The sequence below is a fragment of the Hylobates moloch genome, unplaced genomic scaffold (genome assembly GCF_009828535.3).
Source record: "Hylobates moloch isolate HMO894 unplaced genomic scaffold, HMol_V3 SCAFFOLD_4, whole genome shotgun sequence".
In the NCBI taxonomy this organism is placed as follows: Eukaryota; Metazoa; Chordata; class Mammalia; order Primates; family Hylobatidae; genus Hylobates; species Hylobates moloch.
In genome coordinates this window covers 12,932,483-12,950,236 of record NW_026652279.1, presented here as the reverse complement: position 1 = coordinate 12,950,236, position 17,754 = coordinate 12,932,483, and the positions used below count along the sequence as shown (strand labels likewise).

The 17,754-nt window shown below is 41.2% G+C and overlaps 1 protein-coding gene across 8 annotated transcripts in view; it reads left to right on the top strand.

Annotated features, from left to right (window-relative positions):
* FOXP1 (forkhead box P1) overlaps positions 1 to 17,754 on the top strand; it is a 411,134-nt gene that overhangs the window by 218,262 nt on the left and 175,118 nt on the right. For 2 of the 8 annotated variants that reach the window (XM_032149488.2, XM_032149489.2), the window contains exon 1: positions 16,155 to 16,683. The exons of 5 other annotated variants lie outside the window; for them this stretch is intronic. In XM_032149488.2, coding sequence (XP_032005379.1) covers positions 16,498 to 16,683 — 186 coding nt within the window. In that variant the 5' untranslated portion in view covers positions 16,155 to 16,497. Of the gene's footprint in view, positions 1 to 16,154; positions 16,684 to 17,754 lie in introns of those variants that run through there. One more of the 8 variants, XM_032149487.2, reaches the window with a different exon arrangement.

The window sequence follows — 17,754 nt, the reverse complement described above, 5'->3', positions numbered from 1 at the left end:
GATTATAGGGGGCAAGAAGAGAAGCAAAGAGAGGGTTGTGTAGGAAAATTGTGCCTACTTGGTGCAGACCCAGCATATAGCCAGCAGATCCAAGTTAGAGGCAGGGCTTCTCCAAGTTAGAGGTAGGGCACAGATGCTGGCTGAAACGCCAGGTAATTCAGGCATCCAGAGTAAATGCTAGTTTGAACTTGGAGCACAGAGGGGCTTTGTGTGGGGGACCGTTCAGAGGCAAGCTGGACAGGTGGCAACCTTGCCCACTTGGCGCCAGCAAGTAGAGCAGCGCTCGCTGGTGATGGATGGCTTAACATTGTTCCCCGCGCTGTGCTTAGAGCCGGGAGGAGGGCGCAGCCCCTGGGGACCAGGAGGAGTCTCCAGGCTTTCCTTGCACTTTGTCTTCCGCTTAGTGTTTCAGCCAAGACATTAATTCTATGTTCTAGTCGTGTTGCCACCTCAGAATCTCACTATTGTTAGTTATGCTCTCGTTCGCAGTCCTAGTGTTGATATTTTTACACATTTTAAACTCAAAGTATCTGAGTTTCGGAGAAAATGAGACAATTAGAGTAGTTTGTAAAGTATAGTGAAGGGTTTTAAAAGAAGTGAGTGTGTGACTGCTACATGCAATTTATTATTATAATCCTCTCTTTTGTGAAGGTCCACAAACATTTTTTGTTCAGATTTTTATTTTTTATTTTTTATTTTTTTGCTCTTCGTTGTATAATGTATTCTTCCCCCTTAACTTCCCCCAATCTCAGGAGACAACAGTATTTCCCTTGAAAATACAGAGGGTGGATTGGCCCTGTGTGTGTGTTTTCCAAGTGCTGGCTTTCCAGGACATTCTCATGAAAAGGACTGGTATTGCTAAGTCATTTTTTAATATAAGGAGGTCCATGTTTGGGCATTGAAATTAATTTTCCTTATCTTGCCATACAAATAGCCACCCTGGCTTCTTTGATTTATTACCTGGGGTGGTTCAGCCGCACTAAAAACAGAGGACGGGAAGACATCACCTTTACGTGGCATCATTAGTCACAGCATTAAAAGCATCACCCTGAAGGGACTGCTTCTCCCCGTCTCCCCTGTGCCATGACAGCATCCTGTTTGTTCCCTCTCTGTGCACTCAAGACACTGGGCCCATCCACGGCTTCTGGGTTGCGTTTTTCATTTCCTAGTAAGTTGCTGCTATCCAAACATCCTTTCTGTCTTTTCTCCATAGCATAGTGTAAAAGAACTTTCAAAAATGCAGATACAATCCCTGATTAAAGACAAGCTACTGACTGTAAGAAAATGTTTTAAAATCATTTCTCTAGCAAAGGACTCGTGTACAGAATATATGAAGAACCTTCCAAACTCTATAATAAAAAACAAACAAATACTCAGTTTAAAAAGAGGCAAGAGACTTGACCAAAAATAAGCACATGAAAAGCCATTCCACATCATTAGACATTAGGGAAATGCAAATTAAAATTATAGGGAAAGGGAAAAAAATAGGACGCGATACCACTATACACCTATGAAAATGGCTAAAATAATTACTGGTAATTCTAAGTGAGGGTGAAGATGTGGAGCAAGTGAACTCTCATGCATTGCCGGTGGGAATGTAAAGTGATGCTGTCACCTTGGAAGACAGCTGGGCAGTTTTTTTTTTGTTCGTTTTGTTTTTGTTTTTTTGAGATGGAGTCTCACTCTTTCGCCCAGGCTGGAGTGCAGTAGTACAATCTCAGCTCATTGCAACCTCTGCCCTCGGGTTCAAGCAATTCTCCTGCCTCAGCCTCAGCCTCCCTAGTAGCTGGGATTACAGGCACGTGCCACCATGCCCAGCTAATTTTTGTGTTATTAGTAGAGACAGGGCTTCACCATGTTGGCCAGGCTGATCTCTAACTCCTGACCTCAGGTGATCCACCTGCCTTGACCTCCCAAAGTCCTGGGATTACAGGTGTGAGCCACCACGCCCAGCCTGGGCAGTTTCTTAAAAAAAAAAAAAAAAATTAAACATACAGTTACTCATACTCTTATATATGTATTGAAGAGAGAAGTGAGGATGTATGTTCACACAAAAACCTATAGGCTAAGGTTAAGGTTTGTGAAAGCTCTATTTATAGTTGCCCCAAGCTGGAAACAACCTGGACATGCTTCACTGGGCATGTGCGTAAGCAGACTGTGGCACCTCCATACAATGGGATACTACTCAGCAAGAATAAGGGATGAACTCTTAATAGACCCACAGCTTACAATGGTCTCAGAGGTATTAAGTCAAAAAAGCCAATCTCCAAAGATTGCATACTATACGATTCCATTTATATGCCATTTCTGAAAAGACAAAACTGTGATAGAGACTCCATCAGTGGTTCCCGGGACCAGGGGTGGTGGGGAGGGTGTGACTACAACAGGTTGGCACAAGGGAGTTTCGGGGTGGTGGAGGCCTTCTGTATCCTGACTGTGCTGGTGATTATACAAATCCATGCATGTGTTGAGATTCATACTCTGTACCCCCCTGCCAAAAATCAATGTGTCAGTCCAAGCTGCTGCACATGCTCTACACAGCCTAGCCTATCCTTGTGATTCATCCAGTTCCTTCTCAGCCTCCTCGCCCCTTCTGTCAGGTCCCGAACACTTGTGGTCAGTTTTATTTTCTAGCAGGGCACAATCACGCTCAGCCCTTTGCCCAAGAACCCTTCCTTCCCACTTTTCTGCCAACCCATCTTACCTGCCGAATGAGATGCTTTCTTTACAGCTCAGGTGTGGAGACTCTAGCACTCGCACTGGGACCTCTGAACAACACCCAGCCTTGGACATTTCTTGCTCCTGTCAGGGTTCCCAGGGCACCACTCTCATTGCCTGGTTCTTTGGCTGCCTTGCATGCTGGGTTGTAGGTTAGGGGAGAGCTGATTCCACTGCTCATTCTCTAGCCCTGAGAAAGAGGCCACAGAGACTTCAGTACATACACTAGTGAGGATGAGAGGTCTCTGCTCCGGAGGTGGACTCAGCCTTTGTCTGGTTTTACTTTTGCCTTCTTTTTCTGAGCGCTTTTATCTCTTACCCTCTTGCTGAAATTTCTTACCTTTCATGGCTCTTTTAGCAGGGGAATCCTCTTTGCTGGTTTTGCCCAAACTACTTGTTAAAAAGCAGTAAGCCAAAGTTTTAAGACTTGTATACTTTTTTTTTCCTATTCATGTAAAAGTAAAATTATGTGGCAAAAATCATGAGTATAGAAGGGTTTTGTTTTTCATCAGAGGTTAGATGGGTTTTATAGTGCACTGTGAAAAGTCATTAGTAAAAGCCGTATTATAAACATATTTTTGTATATTTACTTAGCCCCATCTTCCAAATTCCCTTGGAGGGACAACAGATTATCTGGAAAATAAAAATCAGCTCCTATTCATAGCAGTGGTAAAAGTAATCATCATATCACTTATATGGTGCTTATAAAGTGCTGGACACTGTCTTAAATGTACTTTATGCATTTTATTTTATTTTTTTGTAGAGATGGGGTCTTGCAGTGTCGCCCAGGGTGGTCTCTAACTCCTGGGCTCAAGCAATCCTCCCGTCTCAGCCTCCCAAAGCACTGGAATTACATATGTGAGCCACTGTGCCCAACCTAATTTATGTATTTTAAATGACTTACTCCTCACAACAGCCTTAGGAGGTGGTGTCATTATTATTTCCATTTCACATATGAGGAAACTGTGGTGCAGTGTGGTTCAATCACTGCCTAAGGTCAGGAGTGAAGCTAGGATTCGAATGCAGGCCTCTGGCTTCATCTTCCAGAAGACCGTGCAACAAAGAGGGGAAGGAAGATGAGAGACAGGGTTTTCCTCACCAGGGACCTCATGCCAACCTCCTTTCACTTTTTCCCAGGAACGTATCCCCACATCCTTTGCATGGGCTGCCAAGAAGATGCACAATAACTTAAAGTACTTCTTCTCTTTTCTAGCCAAGGACAATTCCGTATTTGTGTCCTGATCATTATTAGAATAAGTAATCGAAATAATTAGAAAGGGAAGCTAAAAATGAAAATGGTCCAGGAAAGAATATAGAATACGTTGGATTGTCTTCACAGCTTTCAAACTGTTTCCACTCAGTGTTTTCCCAAGACGTCCCTCACTACCACCCATTGTTATTGCCAACTTCTTGCAGATGAGGAAAGTGAGGCCCAGAGAGAAGTGATTGCTCCCCTGGGTCACCATGTTGTTCCTTGTGGGACCAGAATGCAAGCCCTGCCCTGCCATGCCCTGCCCTTTCTTTCCTGCCCCCTTATCTCTCTTCCCACCTCCCTCCCATCTGAGTTCTTACTCATTAAGAGAAACTCTTTTATAAACTTTAGATGCAAGCAGTGTGATTTCATCTCTTTTTCTGCGTGTGTTAGGTTTTGTTGTTGCATAACAAATTGCCACAAATTTAGCAGTTTAAACAGCTCCTGATTAGCTCATAGTTCTGTAGGTCAGAAGCCCAGGTGCACTGTTAATGGAGTCTCTGCTCAGAGAATAGGGAGGCTGCAATGCAGGTGGTAGCTGCACTGATTCCTCGTTGAGAGGCTCCGGGAAAGAATCTGCTCCTAAGCTCATCCAGGTTGTTGGTAGAATCCATTTCCTTTTGGCTGTAGGACTGAGGTCCCTGCTTCCTTGCTGGCTGTCAGACTGCAGCTGCTCTCAGCATCTAGAGTCTACCCACATTTCTTGCCACATGGTCTCTTCCATCGTGAAGCCAGTAGGGGCACATCAGTCTTTCTTGTGCTTCAGAATCTGACTTCCTCAATCTCTGCGCTCTAAACTCCAGTCGAAAGGGTTCATGTGATTCCATCAGGCCCACTCAGATAAATCTCCCTTTCTTCAAGTCAGCTGATTTAGGACCTTAATTACATCCACAAAACCCCTTCACATAGCACCTGGATTAGTGCACGATTGACTCTCTGGGAAGGGGTGGGTTATACCAGGCATAGGAATGTAAGGGTCACCTGAGAATTCTGCCTACCACATGACATTACAGCCTTAAAAATGGTACACATTGACAGGAACAAGGGCCAGGTATTTGTTTTCTGTGGTAATTATATCAATTCCTTAATGTTTTTACAGTTTTTTTTTTTTTGTCAACATGACACATTTTGTACTTATTTAGTCATTTGATTGAAAGCATATTTGTAATCTGTGTACTTCTGTTTACCTAAAAGGGTTGAAGAAGAATGAAGTAGACATAGGATTAGTTGAACAACACAATTCTATTTCACTAACGATTCAATAAGTTAATTTCTTAAGCACTGTTTCATGCTTTCTTTTCAGCCTCTTTGCTCCATTTTCTTCAACTTTCTTTCTGCTCCTTGGCTATTTCTTCTTTACTTGTGGGTTTCCAATTAAATATCACCTCTTCGTGGATGAATTCCTTGATGGACTTATCTAGAGTGGGTTAAAAATGAGAAGTTAAGTTTTTTTTGTTTTTTTTTTTTAATGAAGGCTGAGGCTTCCTTCATAGTGGCTTTAATTATTTCTGGATTTGTTGATTGCTGGTGTCTTACTCTATCTCCCGCTAGACTGTAGTATCAGAAAGTGAAGGGCCAGGTCTGTCTTATTCTCCCTTCTAGGCCCAGTGCCTAGACTGTGCTTAGTACCAAGTAGTCACCAAAAATTATGTGTTTAATTGATGTGTAAATAGAAGCTAATGTTCTGGTGCCTGTAGAGTGGTTAACTTTAACATTTGTTTTGAAAGGTTGCCTGAGTAGTGAAACCAAGTTAACCATGAGGTCACTGCTTAAGCGTTTATTGTTTGAAAAGCACCTGATTGACAGTCACAAAGCTCTTAAAAGTGGGGGAGGGGACTCTACAAATGGTAGAGCCAAAGAAGAATGATTTTTGTATCATCCTTCAAAACATGCGGTGTCACTGGGAAGGTGTGTGATGAGTTTTCCAAGTCATTGACAGTCTGATGTTTGGATCACAGTTTCTTTTTTTTTTTTTTTTTTTTTGAGACAGAGTCTTGCTGTGTCACCAGGCTGGAATGCAGTGGTGCCATCTTGGTTCACTACAACCTCCACCTTCTGGGTTCAACTGATTCTCCTGCCTCAGCCTCCCTAGTAGCTGGAACTACAGGCGCCCGCCACCACGCCTGGCCAATTTTTTGTATTTTTAGTAGAGATGGGGTTTCATCGAGTTAGCCAGGATGGTCTCTATCACTTGACCTCGTGATCCACCCACCTTGGCCTCCCAAAGTGCTGGGATTACAGGCATGGCCACCACGCCCAGCCTGGATCACAGTTTCTTGGCAATTTTTTTTTTTTTCTTGGAGACCAAGCTTTACTACGTTGCCTATGCTGGCCTCAAACTTCTGAGCTCAAGAGATCCTCCCACCTTGGCCTCCCGAGTAGCTAGGACTATGGTTGCCCCATGCCTGGCTTGACAGATTTTTTTAACGCCCCAGACAGATGCGTCTCCTTTCTCACAGTCCTCTTTTGAAAAGTTCCTCTCTCTGATTTTCCCTTAAGCTTCACCTCCAGACAGTCACAGTATTTGAATACCTACTTAGAAGCTGTGTGACATTGGGCAAGATAGTCAGCCACCCTGAGCTTTGTTTTCCTTCCCTGTAAAATAGGCATGATAATTCCCACCTTGAAAGGTCATTGGAAGGATAGCGAATAAAAATGCCTGACACAAAGTGAGACTGATAAATGCTATTTTCACAATTATTAGACTATATTATTTTAACTATGACTGCAAATCTGGTGTGGAATTGAAATGCTCATCTTAACAACAGAGCTTTTGGAAGTTGCAGGTTGAAATCCCTAACAGGAAAATCCAAAACCAGAAGTACTTCAAAATCTGAGACGTTTTGAGTGCCAACATGATACCACAAGTGAAAAATTCCACACCTGACCTCATGTGATGGGTCTCAGTCAAAATGCAGTCAAATCATTGTTTCTTGCCCCAAATTATCAAAAGTCTTGTATGAGATTGTCTTCAGGCTCTGGCATAAGGTGTATACGAAACAGAAATGGATGTCATGCTGAGACTTGGGTCCCATGTCTAAGATATCTTACCATGGGTATGCAGATATTCCAAGATCCTAAAAAATCTGAAATCCTAAACACTTGATCCCAATCATTTTGGATAAGGAGTACTCAACCTTAAATAAGTTACAGTAGATTTTAGGATCAATGAAGATGATATTCTATGTAACAGATTTTTATTATCTTATATTAAGTGAGGACTACTTTGTTTAAGATCTTTAGACTGAAATAAACACGTTCTGCATACAATCACCGTGAGCAGAATTTATCTTTTTTTTTAATTCAGAGGCACTTAGGAACCTTGTAGTGCCCCTGGGTTTTATTATGAACTCCAGTTAGCATTTTATTGTGGCTGCTTGGAAGTATTGATTCATACCAAGTCTGGAAAGCAACTTCTCCCTTTTCAACTTTTCCCATTCCTTAACACATAATAGCGAAAGAGTCTGTTTCAGTAAATACAGACTGGCTTGCCTGTGCCCAACCCTGTCTCCACTTGGTTGGCTTCCCTGGGATGAGGACTCTCCTGCCCTGGCTTGTGCTGGAAGTAATAGAACCAAAGCAGTAACATCCATAGAGCCGAGGAACAGAAGTCAGTGGGGCTTCAAAGAGTTCATTTCCCATAAAGTATCCAAAGTTGTTCAAAGTCAGTCAAGCTGTCATCACATTTCAGATGAGACCATTTTAGGGAGTAACAAGGGCAGAGTAGATCAATTAACATTTCTTTTTTTTTTTTTTAATCACTCTAAATTCAATGAATGTTCAAGGCAGGTTAAACAGTAATAGCAAATGTGGTGATGGAAGAATTGAGGCAGCTTTTGTTGTAATTTACTGTGGTTATCATTTCTACACCTAAAGCTGCATTCCTGTCTTCTCATTTATTTTGCCTCCCTTTTAATTCACTGAGTTTGATTTAGAGAAGTCAGTGCATTGTATTACAGTGCCATTATGAGTCTGAATTTCTGATTTAATTTCGACAGTGTGAGCCCAGAACAGAGGACCAGGAGATTCTGTGTTACCCCAATTAGCCTGGGAAAGCTTAGACAACTGGCTCCGTATCTCTATGTATGCCCCAATTTCCCCTCCTGTAAAATGGAGCTATTTACTTCTTATCTGAGGATTGTAATCATAAAAGAAAATTTCCTGTGGATATGAAACAAATTTTAAATAGCATGCAAATACTTGCATTTGTATTTTTATTTTAACCCGAATTAATATGCGAAACCAGGATGCCGTTTTCAGAGTTGTCGGCATCAGTTCATCATATTTCTAGGTGAAGTATGTGAAACTGATTATAGGTAATAAATATCTTTTTTTTTTTTAACTTATTGCAGAGGTAGTTTTTCCACTGTTAATGAGGGTAATTTGACTTGGTTGAAGGATTGCAGTTCTTAAGAATTAATGCAGTAATCCAATTCAAAGATTTAAAGAGATCTAAGATTTTTCACAGGTCGCGTGCCAGTGAATGTGCTCCTATCACATAGCAGCTAATGGACTTGAACGCCAGTCTGTCATTTACTGTTCCCTCACTGCATAGCAGCTTTGCCCTTGGTAGTGAGTATAGTTTCCAAGCATTGCGGGTTATTTAGAAGTGTGGTATATTTGTAACACTTTTGAGAGATAGTATCCTATTTCCCACAGCCCCTAATTACTGTAAAAACTGGGGTTATCTTTCTTAATTACATGTTTGAATCCTAATCTGCTAAGGTCTGAGGAATATCAGGCTCAGAGGAGCTGCCTTCTCGCCTTTCTTTTTCAGAGGAGGGCCTTTTATTTTTTTTAATGTATTTTTAAAAACTAATTCATGTATCATTGTATTCTTACATATAGGTTAATTCACGTGAATACAAAGGTTACATGCACTGTATTCATGACTTTCCATTTTTGATAATGATGTATTATTAACAGCTAACAATATTTTGTAAAGGCTTATTTATAAAGGATGTTGAAAATATTCTTATTTCCCGATCCCATTATGTTCCTAAATATTAAAAATCCCATTTTGAGGCAATTAGAAGCATTCGCTTCTTCCTCCACGTGTGTTCTCCAGACAGCGTCACCATTCTGCGCACACAGGAACCTTTGTTCCTTAATTAGAAAAAGGACTAGAGCTCATTAGTTGTGGTTCCATGTGGTGTCTGCTCAAACACTGAGGCAATAATACATTACAAGGAGAGATCCAGCCTAAATCTGAGAGGCTCTCCACAGTTCCGAGAACTGTGAAAAGATAAATATATCTCGGAGGGTCCTTGTAGGGCCATCCTCACGTCCTGCGCTGCCCTTGAGGGCCTGGCTGGTGGGTGCTCATCAGTTTTAAAGTCAAAGAGATTTCTATATTCACAGGAGGAGGGAAAGGGAGAAGGCACAACTTGTATAGAAATCTAGAACTTTACCTTTATTGAAAGCCCATGGTCTTGCACCAAAAATAGTAAAAATAAATAAATAAATAAATAAATAGAATTATCTTTTGGATTTTTTGATAGGTTAGTGGGCACCATCCAGATGCATTCGGATGTTATTGAAGGTGGGCGAATTGTTGACAAACAGGATAGAAGACCAGATACCCTAGGCTGATTTTCACTGCTGGCATTGGACATCGGAGGAGCTGCATGAGTTTTGAAAGCTAAAACTCCCAAAGTGGATCCACAAAAGCTTTAGGCTGCATCAGTTATCAACAAAGAGCCCTGATTTCCACAATCAGAACAGGCATTTCTCCAGCCTCCAGGAAACCTCATGCATCTAATGTTCCCCAAAATATTAATAGTACAAATGGTGGACCCATCTCACTGGTTAAGATCAGGTTCCCGCAGCAGAGAAATGAGCAAGTGAAGTGAAAAATCTCAGACCGAATGGAGGATGTTTTGCTGTGCCTTGGCTGGGCTGGCAAGGATGTGCTGAAATATAAAGGGATATGGAGAAGAGAGCAAAGTGTCAGTTTGAAAGCCAGAGATTGGAAAATAGAGCAGTTATTTTGAGGGTCAATTCACTTCTCTTTCAGAAGGGTTTATCCAGTCAGGTAGCTAACACCCTGGAAGGAAAAGAACTCAGAGGCCACTAGGCATGTGTGAGATACTCTCCCACCACCCCCTACGCTAACCCCCTCCTCGTATCTTGCCTTCTCTTTCCATCCCTGCCAAAGGATAAATTGCCCTCATCCTGCTAATGCTAATGGAAGACATTATTAACAAAAGGGAGTGCTTCATAAAGGAAGCTGAGATCTGGCAAGTGGAGGCATGACACCCTTATGCTGATAGTGGTACAGGTCAGAAATAGTGAATATGGAAACAAATATTTCGCTGAAATGTTCTGCCATTTAAAGGGACATGTCTAGCTAGCAATATACATATATATTTTTTTCCACCAGTAATCTTTTTTTATGTTGTATTTCTCAGAGAAAGAAAAATAGATTTTAAAATGTAAAAACCTGTTCTTCAATTGAGTATGCAAAAATCTCATTGCAGTATTTATTCTAAACCTGCTCTCATAATGTTCAGTCAAGGAGAAAACAGCAAAAAACAGTTGTTGATGGACTTAGCACGGAACTGGATTAAATAAGCATTAGTCTACTGAAGCTGATTACAGGAATATGAAAATGCAGTATCTTAATGGTACATATTTTTATGTGGCAGCTCAGTTGCCTTTCATTTTGCAGCTAATATGTCTATTCTTATGAGTCATTTACTTCTTTAATTACCTTTTGCAGGCAAGGCACCATGGTATATTAATGTGAATGATTTTTACTGCCAGTTTATCATACAATGCCCCAGAAGTTGAAAGGCATAATTGACTTGGAAGAACAGCTCATGAAGGAAACAATATTTAGTTGACAGTTTTCCTTGTACTCTCTGTTGACGTTTATGAGTTTACACTATGCTAAAGGAGTAATAAACACAATTTTCTTTCAATAACAGGAAAGGGTAGCTTCTAAAATACATTTGTGGAAAACACATTTGTTCATTTCTTGAATAATATGAAAATAACACATTTCCAGTGATAAGACTTCTCAGATTGCCAATTGAATTAAACCTTCAAAGGTGCATTTATAACCTGTCTCAGAGCATTAGGAGATATTAGGGTTCATGTGATTGAATCTACTTAATGAATATTTAAATTATAAACAGATTTGGATAAATCATATTTAACTCTGGGTGTTAGGGTGAGACAATTTGGTCCTGTGCTCCCAACTTCCAGGAGAATGGAAGGCAGAACGGGAGCTTGGGGATTGGGAATTGTCTGAAGGATGATTTTCTTTCTCCAAAGGGAGGGAAAGTCTGACAGCACATTTTGGAAAAGTAAAGAAGGCATGGGCGATGCAACTCCTTATATGGCCTGGCCCTTGAAGAGTTAAATACAGATTTGGGTGGGTCGCTGCCGTTTTGGAGCCTGGAAAGGTGCTTTGACTCGACTTGGGCAGTGTTATTTTAACCATCGCTTCCACAGTCCCCTTGGCCCTAAGCTGGTTCACTGGCTCTGGGCAGGCCCTGGTTTGGCACATTGGTTCAGAGGGAGTTAAACTTTTCACAGTTTTCTGGGTTGTTTGCAGTTCAGTCCTGTGCAACATAATGAAAGTTTTCTAGCCATCTGTTGTTAAGCTGGCGGTGAACAAGGCCAGTATATCCAAACAAAGTTCTGGCCTGCTGTAAACTGAACCTGTCAGTTTAGCATAGCTTTGCTGACCCCTCCAAGGAACAGGGCAGCCCTCGGTACCAGGCACTCACCGCTTAGAACTTTCAAAGGGGAACTATTTTGGGAGTAGGGGGTAGGGGCCTGTTTACTTTTTTCCTCTGTGTTCCTCTCACTGGCTTGGACTGGTTTATACTTAATCTTTACATGTACAAATGGATATTGGTCCCCCCTCCTTTTTCAGAGGGAAGGACATTTCTTCTTAATAGGGGATTATAACTTTTTTTTTTTTTTTTTTTTTTTTGAGACGGAGTCTCACTGTCGCCAGGCTGGAGTGCAGTGGTGCGATCTTGGCTCACTGCAACCTCCACCTCCCAGGTTCAAGCAATTCTGCTGCCTTAGCCTCCCAAGCAGCTGGGACTACAGGCACGCATCACCACGCCCAGCTAATTTTTGTATTTTTACTAGAGATGGGGTTTCACCATGTTGGCCAGGATGGTCTCGATCTCTTGTGACCTCGTGATCTGCCCACCTCGGCCTCCCAAAGTGCTGGGATTACAGGCATGAGCCACCGTGCCTGGCCGGGGATTATAACTTTTAGAAGAAGGTAGGATTGTCTAGAAATGTATGTGAGGTGGCTGTGATTCAAAGGGAAGTTCTATGCAGTTATTTTTGTTTCATTATTTTGTCTTTCAGTGTCCAGGGGGACAAATAGTCCAGGAAAGGAAGCACCTATATTTATTACTTAGCTTATATAGTTAAAGTTTTCATAGGTTTAAGAGGACTTTTCCCCACTTCTGCTGCATTTTGTATTTTTTCATCATCAGAACTTAATATACAGCATAACTTGGCAGAGCAGCAGTTAGACAATACTCCCAGGTATATGGGCTATTTCGTGCTTCTCTGTTGTCATTTACAAGGTGTATCATTGGCTTTAATTGCCCAGCTTAACCTTAAAATAATTCCATTGTTTTGCTGTATTTTTTCCTACTGTAGTATATGTTTCATTTTCATTTTCTGTTTAGCAGTATTTCCTTGGCTATATATGAAATGCTCCTATACATTTGGATCCTTGAGCTATCTGTCTATCTGCCTACCTACCTATCTCAATACCTATCTAACACTTCCCCTTATCTTTGTGGGTTTCCTTTTGTTAATGATACCTTGGAGGTGCTGCTGTATTTTTCTCTTGGCCTTGCTATCATGTATTTCTTGTCCAGCCTTGGTTACATTTGTGCCCTGTTAAGAGAGGGCCCTGGGGAGCCATCGTTAAACCTTGGTGTCCATTCCAAATTGTTAAAATATCAAGGAGAATAGCCACTGTTTTTGAGTAACTATTTTGGCTGCTCTAACGGCCACCTTAGTCTCTCTAGGTAGAAGCAGACCACAGTCCCACACAGCAACAAAGAAACAAGATACTGAAAGCCTTTAGACAAATGTCTGAAGCACCAGTGTGAGAGGGTTTGGGCTCAACTTCAGCTGCAATCAAGAAATGGACAAGGGTCAAGAATTCCATAAATGGGGGTGGGGACAGAAGAGGCAAAGGAATAAACAAGGACACAACCAAGCCTTCCCGTTTAAGGGACAAGGAGTATTACAGCTGTGAAAAATATTCAATTTAAAATTTAAATGAATGCACTTACTAGGAAATACCATAGAGTCATAATCTGTTTGTGAGGTGACTGACATATAAAGAGCTTTTTTGTTTTAAAGTAAAAAAAAACATCACACACACACACATACTCGGGGTAGACTTTCGGGTATAAAATGTCAGGTGCAGTGTAACGTGTACTCAACTCCAAGAGTCAAGCAAATAACCTTGGTATTTAGGACGTTGCCTTTTAGAACATGAAATTGTATTTTGTTGTGTGTCCTTTTTTTTTTTATTTAGAGGAGGACTACATTAAGAGGTCACCTATTAGCTGTGTTTTTGCTGTCTTAAACTCAGCCCTTCTGTCTATTAAAATCAAACCACTGTGTAAACATTCCCGTGTTGTTCTTGGTCTCTACAATGGCCACGGGGATCAGGTTTCACCTGCCTGCACATCTTCAAGCAATTAGAGCAATTAGCGTGAAGCCATTTCACATTCAAGGATTCAAGGTCTATGGTGACTGACATTCAAGTCCAGGAGAAGTCTGAAAGGGAGAGGAGGAAGAGGCCCAGAGCGAGACGACTATTCCATGGCCCTGAGCAGACAATTTCCCTTTTAAAAATGGTGGCCCTTTAATGATGTTATTATGAGGTTTTTAAATGACATATCAAAAGTTGTTTATATCACAAAAACCCAACAGTCATTTAATTACACTAATGAAGGTCTTTATACGTGGCAGATTTTTTTAAAAAGACTTCAAGAATGGCCATGAGAAATGGAGTGTTGCTGCTGCTTGCATCACAGCAGTGGTGGCAGCATTCTTTGTAGAGGAAGAACATATTTTATAATGTATAAGGGAATTTGCATTTCGCTTTTCACGGCAAACCTTTCTGTGTTTTTTGTAAATCTAACAATTGCAACAACATGGAATATTTAGTTGGGAGATGTTTGGAGTAAGTGTTGAAAGCAACAATGTTTGTTTGCTTTTTTTTTTTTTTTTTATGGTTAGAGAACAACCGTGGTGACTTTCACAGATTGAACTAGTACAGTTCAAAGGAAAATCATCGACTTTAGCACATCTGATAGCTGTATAGGCATGGCAGAGGTGTCTTGAAAAAACCCTCTTAGGATCCAGTAGGGCTTTGGCTTTGTTTGTTTGTTTTTTGCATTTGTAACTTAGTTACCCGGGACTCGTTTGCACAAGGCAAATGCTAAACTGATTACAGCTTTTAAAAATTGGTTTGTACATTTTTTAATCCATATTTTAATGTTGGTTTATTATGCAAAAAAGGAGGGGCACTAATTTTAAAAATCCAAGCGTGCTGCAAAAGAAGATCTTGCTTTGCAGTCCCAGAGGGTGCTTGCAATCAGGAATAACCGCAGGCTAAATTATAATGTGGAATTCTGTTGCCCTTTAACCTGATGCTGCCTGTTCACATTCACTGTTTGTTAACAAACAGCTTTTAAGAACAAAATTGTTGGGAGAATTACTATTTCATTGTATGCACTGACTTTATTGAAAATAAGAGGCTTTATTTTTTTTAATTGCATGTCTCCGAGAAAGTTGTGATAATTCCTTTACAGAACTGCCCTAGTTGGCTTAAAAGCTACTAGGTGTTAAGCAGTTACATATCTGTAGGACAGAACACATCTATTTGTGTGACTGAGGCTGGAACATTTGTGTTCATTCCATAACTAGCCATTTTAGGGAACTGGACTGCTTAGAGCTCTCTAGCCCCATCTCGAACTACTTATAGCTCTTCTGTTGAGAGATGGTTTTCCTGACCGCCCACTTTCATGGCGCCCAGGCTGTGTGCCTTTTGATACTGCAACGCAGAGCAGCTGCAGGGGATGCTAATAAAATGCAGCATTTTGGACACTGAGCAAGGTAAGAGTCTGCCTTTTTCTCCTGCCCCTTGAAAAGGGATTGCTAGGAAATCATTTCCTGGTCTCTAACTGGACCAGCTGAGTTAGAGAGGAACATTTGCATTGGATACTCCACCCCTCCCCAAAGTGCAGAAGGCAGGCGTGGAAGCACTGTGAGACTCAGAAGGGAGATGAGGCAGTAAACCAGATCTTTCCCATTTTTTCCCCCAGCCTAGTCTTCTGTTTCTATGATCTGCCTTTTGAACTGTTTTTGTGGCTGATCAGTTCCACCTAATATGTCTCTTGATTTCTGCTATTGTAATACTCAGGCGACATGCTGTTCTCTTCATTTTTATAAGCTTTAGATGCTTCTGCCTGTCATTTTCTGGCGGTTTATCTTCAGCGTCTGGATTTGCTTTCAGACTTGAATGTCTATCAAGCTGCCGTTGCTTTGAATGTGAGATCAAAAGAAGATGAATTCCAGTAAAAAATTTCCTTCTATGAAGAAAAGATTGGGGCCTATGTAAACATCCCACTGACAGCTCCCAATGAGTTATTTTAGCCGAGTATTAGCACCTGGATGACAGACAGTCCAGCATTCCATGCTAAATAACAAATCAGTAGCTTCCGTGGCAGAAGAACATTGCCACAAGAGCAATACATTTTCAGAAGGAATCCTTTTCTTCCTCCCCTTTTTTTTTTTTTTTTGTTATTGAATATGGGTGTTCAACTCTTCCTCCTATTTTTCAAGCTGACTTGCTGTGCCTTCAGCAGTTTACTTTTCTTTACAGTATCTGCTGAATTACTTCGGTGATGGAAGACAAGACTGTGATAATCATTTTGGGGCGGGTTAAGGAGTGTTCCAGTAGGCAAGCTAGGCATCTGGAGATAAACAGGTAGTTTGGTTGATGGTGGATAAAGAAAATGTAAAGCACAGCCAGTCAGAGCCAGATCCAGGGCATATCCCTGGAATACAGGACGATGTGTTCTTTAAAAATACATGTGACAAAATCCTCTCAAGTCTGCAAAATCTGAATTTTCTTCTTCTTCTTTTTTTTTTCTCTTAAAGCATCCTGCCTATGTAAATGTCACCACAAAAATATCTCAAGAGCAGGTTTCCCGAAACCCTGTTGGTGTGTATTTGTCTGCGTGAATGAGCTGTGTTTGGCTAGGGCTTGGTCTAGCCAGGGCGCACTGCGTGTGCTGTGTCGCTGCTTGCAGACCTGGAGTGGTTTAGATACGTGTGGCATTAATAGATTTCTTTAAGTGCTAAATGCAACTTTGAAAATTACCTGCAAGCTCCAACTGATCTTTCAACTTTGAAAGTGAAGAATTACTTGAGGAATTCTTGTGGTTTCTTTGTCATTTAGTGAGAGCCCAGCCAGCTACTGTGGAGGCAAACCTCCCTGAGGTTGCCTACAAAGGGCAATGTTCCAGTGTGTTTTCTCTTCGAGTGTGCTTCAGCCGCACAGTACTTCCTGTTTATTCAAACATCTTTTTTACCACTCGGCAACCCCCGCTTCGCAGAAACAGCCAGAACCCATCTACAGCAAGAAGACGGAAATCCAAAGGCAGACAGTACGGGCTCCCTTCGCCAAACTCTTCATTTTCTCTGTAAGTGTCCAGAGAAAAAGAATCATTTTTTTGCTGGGTTAAACTTTTAAACTAGGGATCCATTCTTGTGCAGACATTCTCTGAAGGGCGAAATAAGATGATCCAACTTGTTTACTGCTTTTTTTCCTCCCCCTTCCCTCCTCTCTCCATCAGAGGCTTTTTTCTTTTTAGAGATTTGAGAGGACTGTTTCCTTCTAACTCCTTGTTTAATTCACTCTTGCTTTCAAATATGTCTTTGGATATAATCAGCTAAGTGAGCAGCCGGGTGGTGTCAGGATAGTTTTATAGGCTGAACGTAGATTGGAACCTCTCTCTGCTTACTGTGACATTGTTTCGTGTTGCCTTCTTTTTCTTCCTGTTATCACAAGTAGTAAGAGAATGTGGGGATGGTGCCTTTGTAATTATGCATCTACAGAATTGTCCCCTGATGTTTGCATCACGACACCGTCATCATTTGTGAATCAGTCTTGATAATATTTGTACCAATTTCATGCCAATAAAAGTCAGACTGCTGAAACGCACACGGTCATTATCTCATTCATATTCCTATTGTTTCAACGGAGTGGGCTGCAGAGGGAAAGGGAAAGCCTGCCTCACTTTCTGTGATGGTTGTTGACTTTGATGTTGGAAGGTTCTTTTCTAAATTTTCCTTGTGGATAATCAGTATGGCAGGAAAAGCCCTTGGACTGGTGCTGCCTCCTGGCTCTGAGGAGAAGAGCGATCTAACGGCTCTCTTAGTCCTTTCTGTTGAAATGACTTTTTAAACACATGGTTTGACATTTTTGAAAAAGGTTCCACCTTTTCCTGTCTGTAGTCACTCCTTTTGCCTCTCTCCCCTCCCTCCACACCCCCCTTCCCTGACCCCCAACTTCAGTTTAATTGGTAAGCCAGGTGTTAATATTTCTTTTTTAACTCTATAGTGGTCAGGGAATAGACAGGAAATGGAAAATTAGCTCTTTTGATCTTAAGAGAATTGTTACTACTGTGAACCTTGTTTGCTAGTCTGCAGTCTAAATATTTTTAAATTTTAGTGTCTAAAACAGCATCTATTAGAATAGAGAAAGAAATATC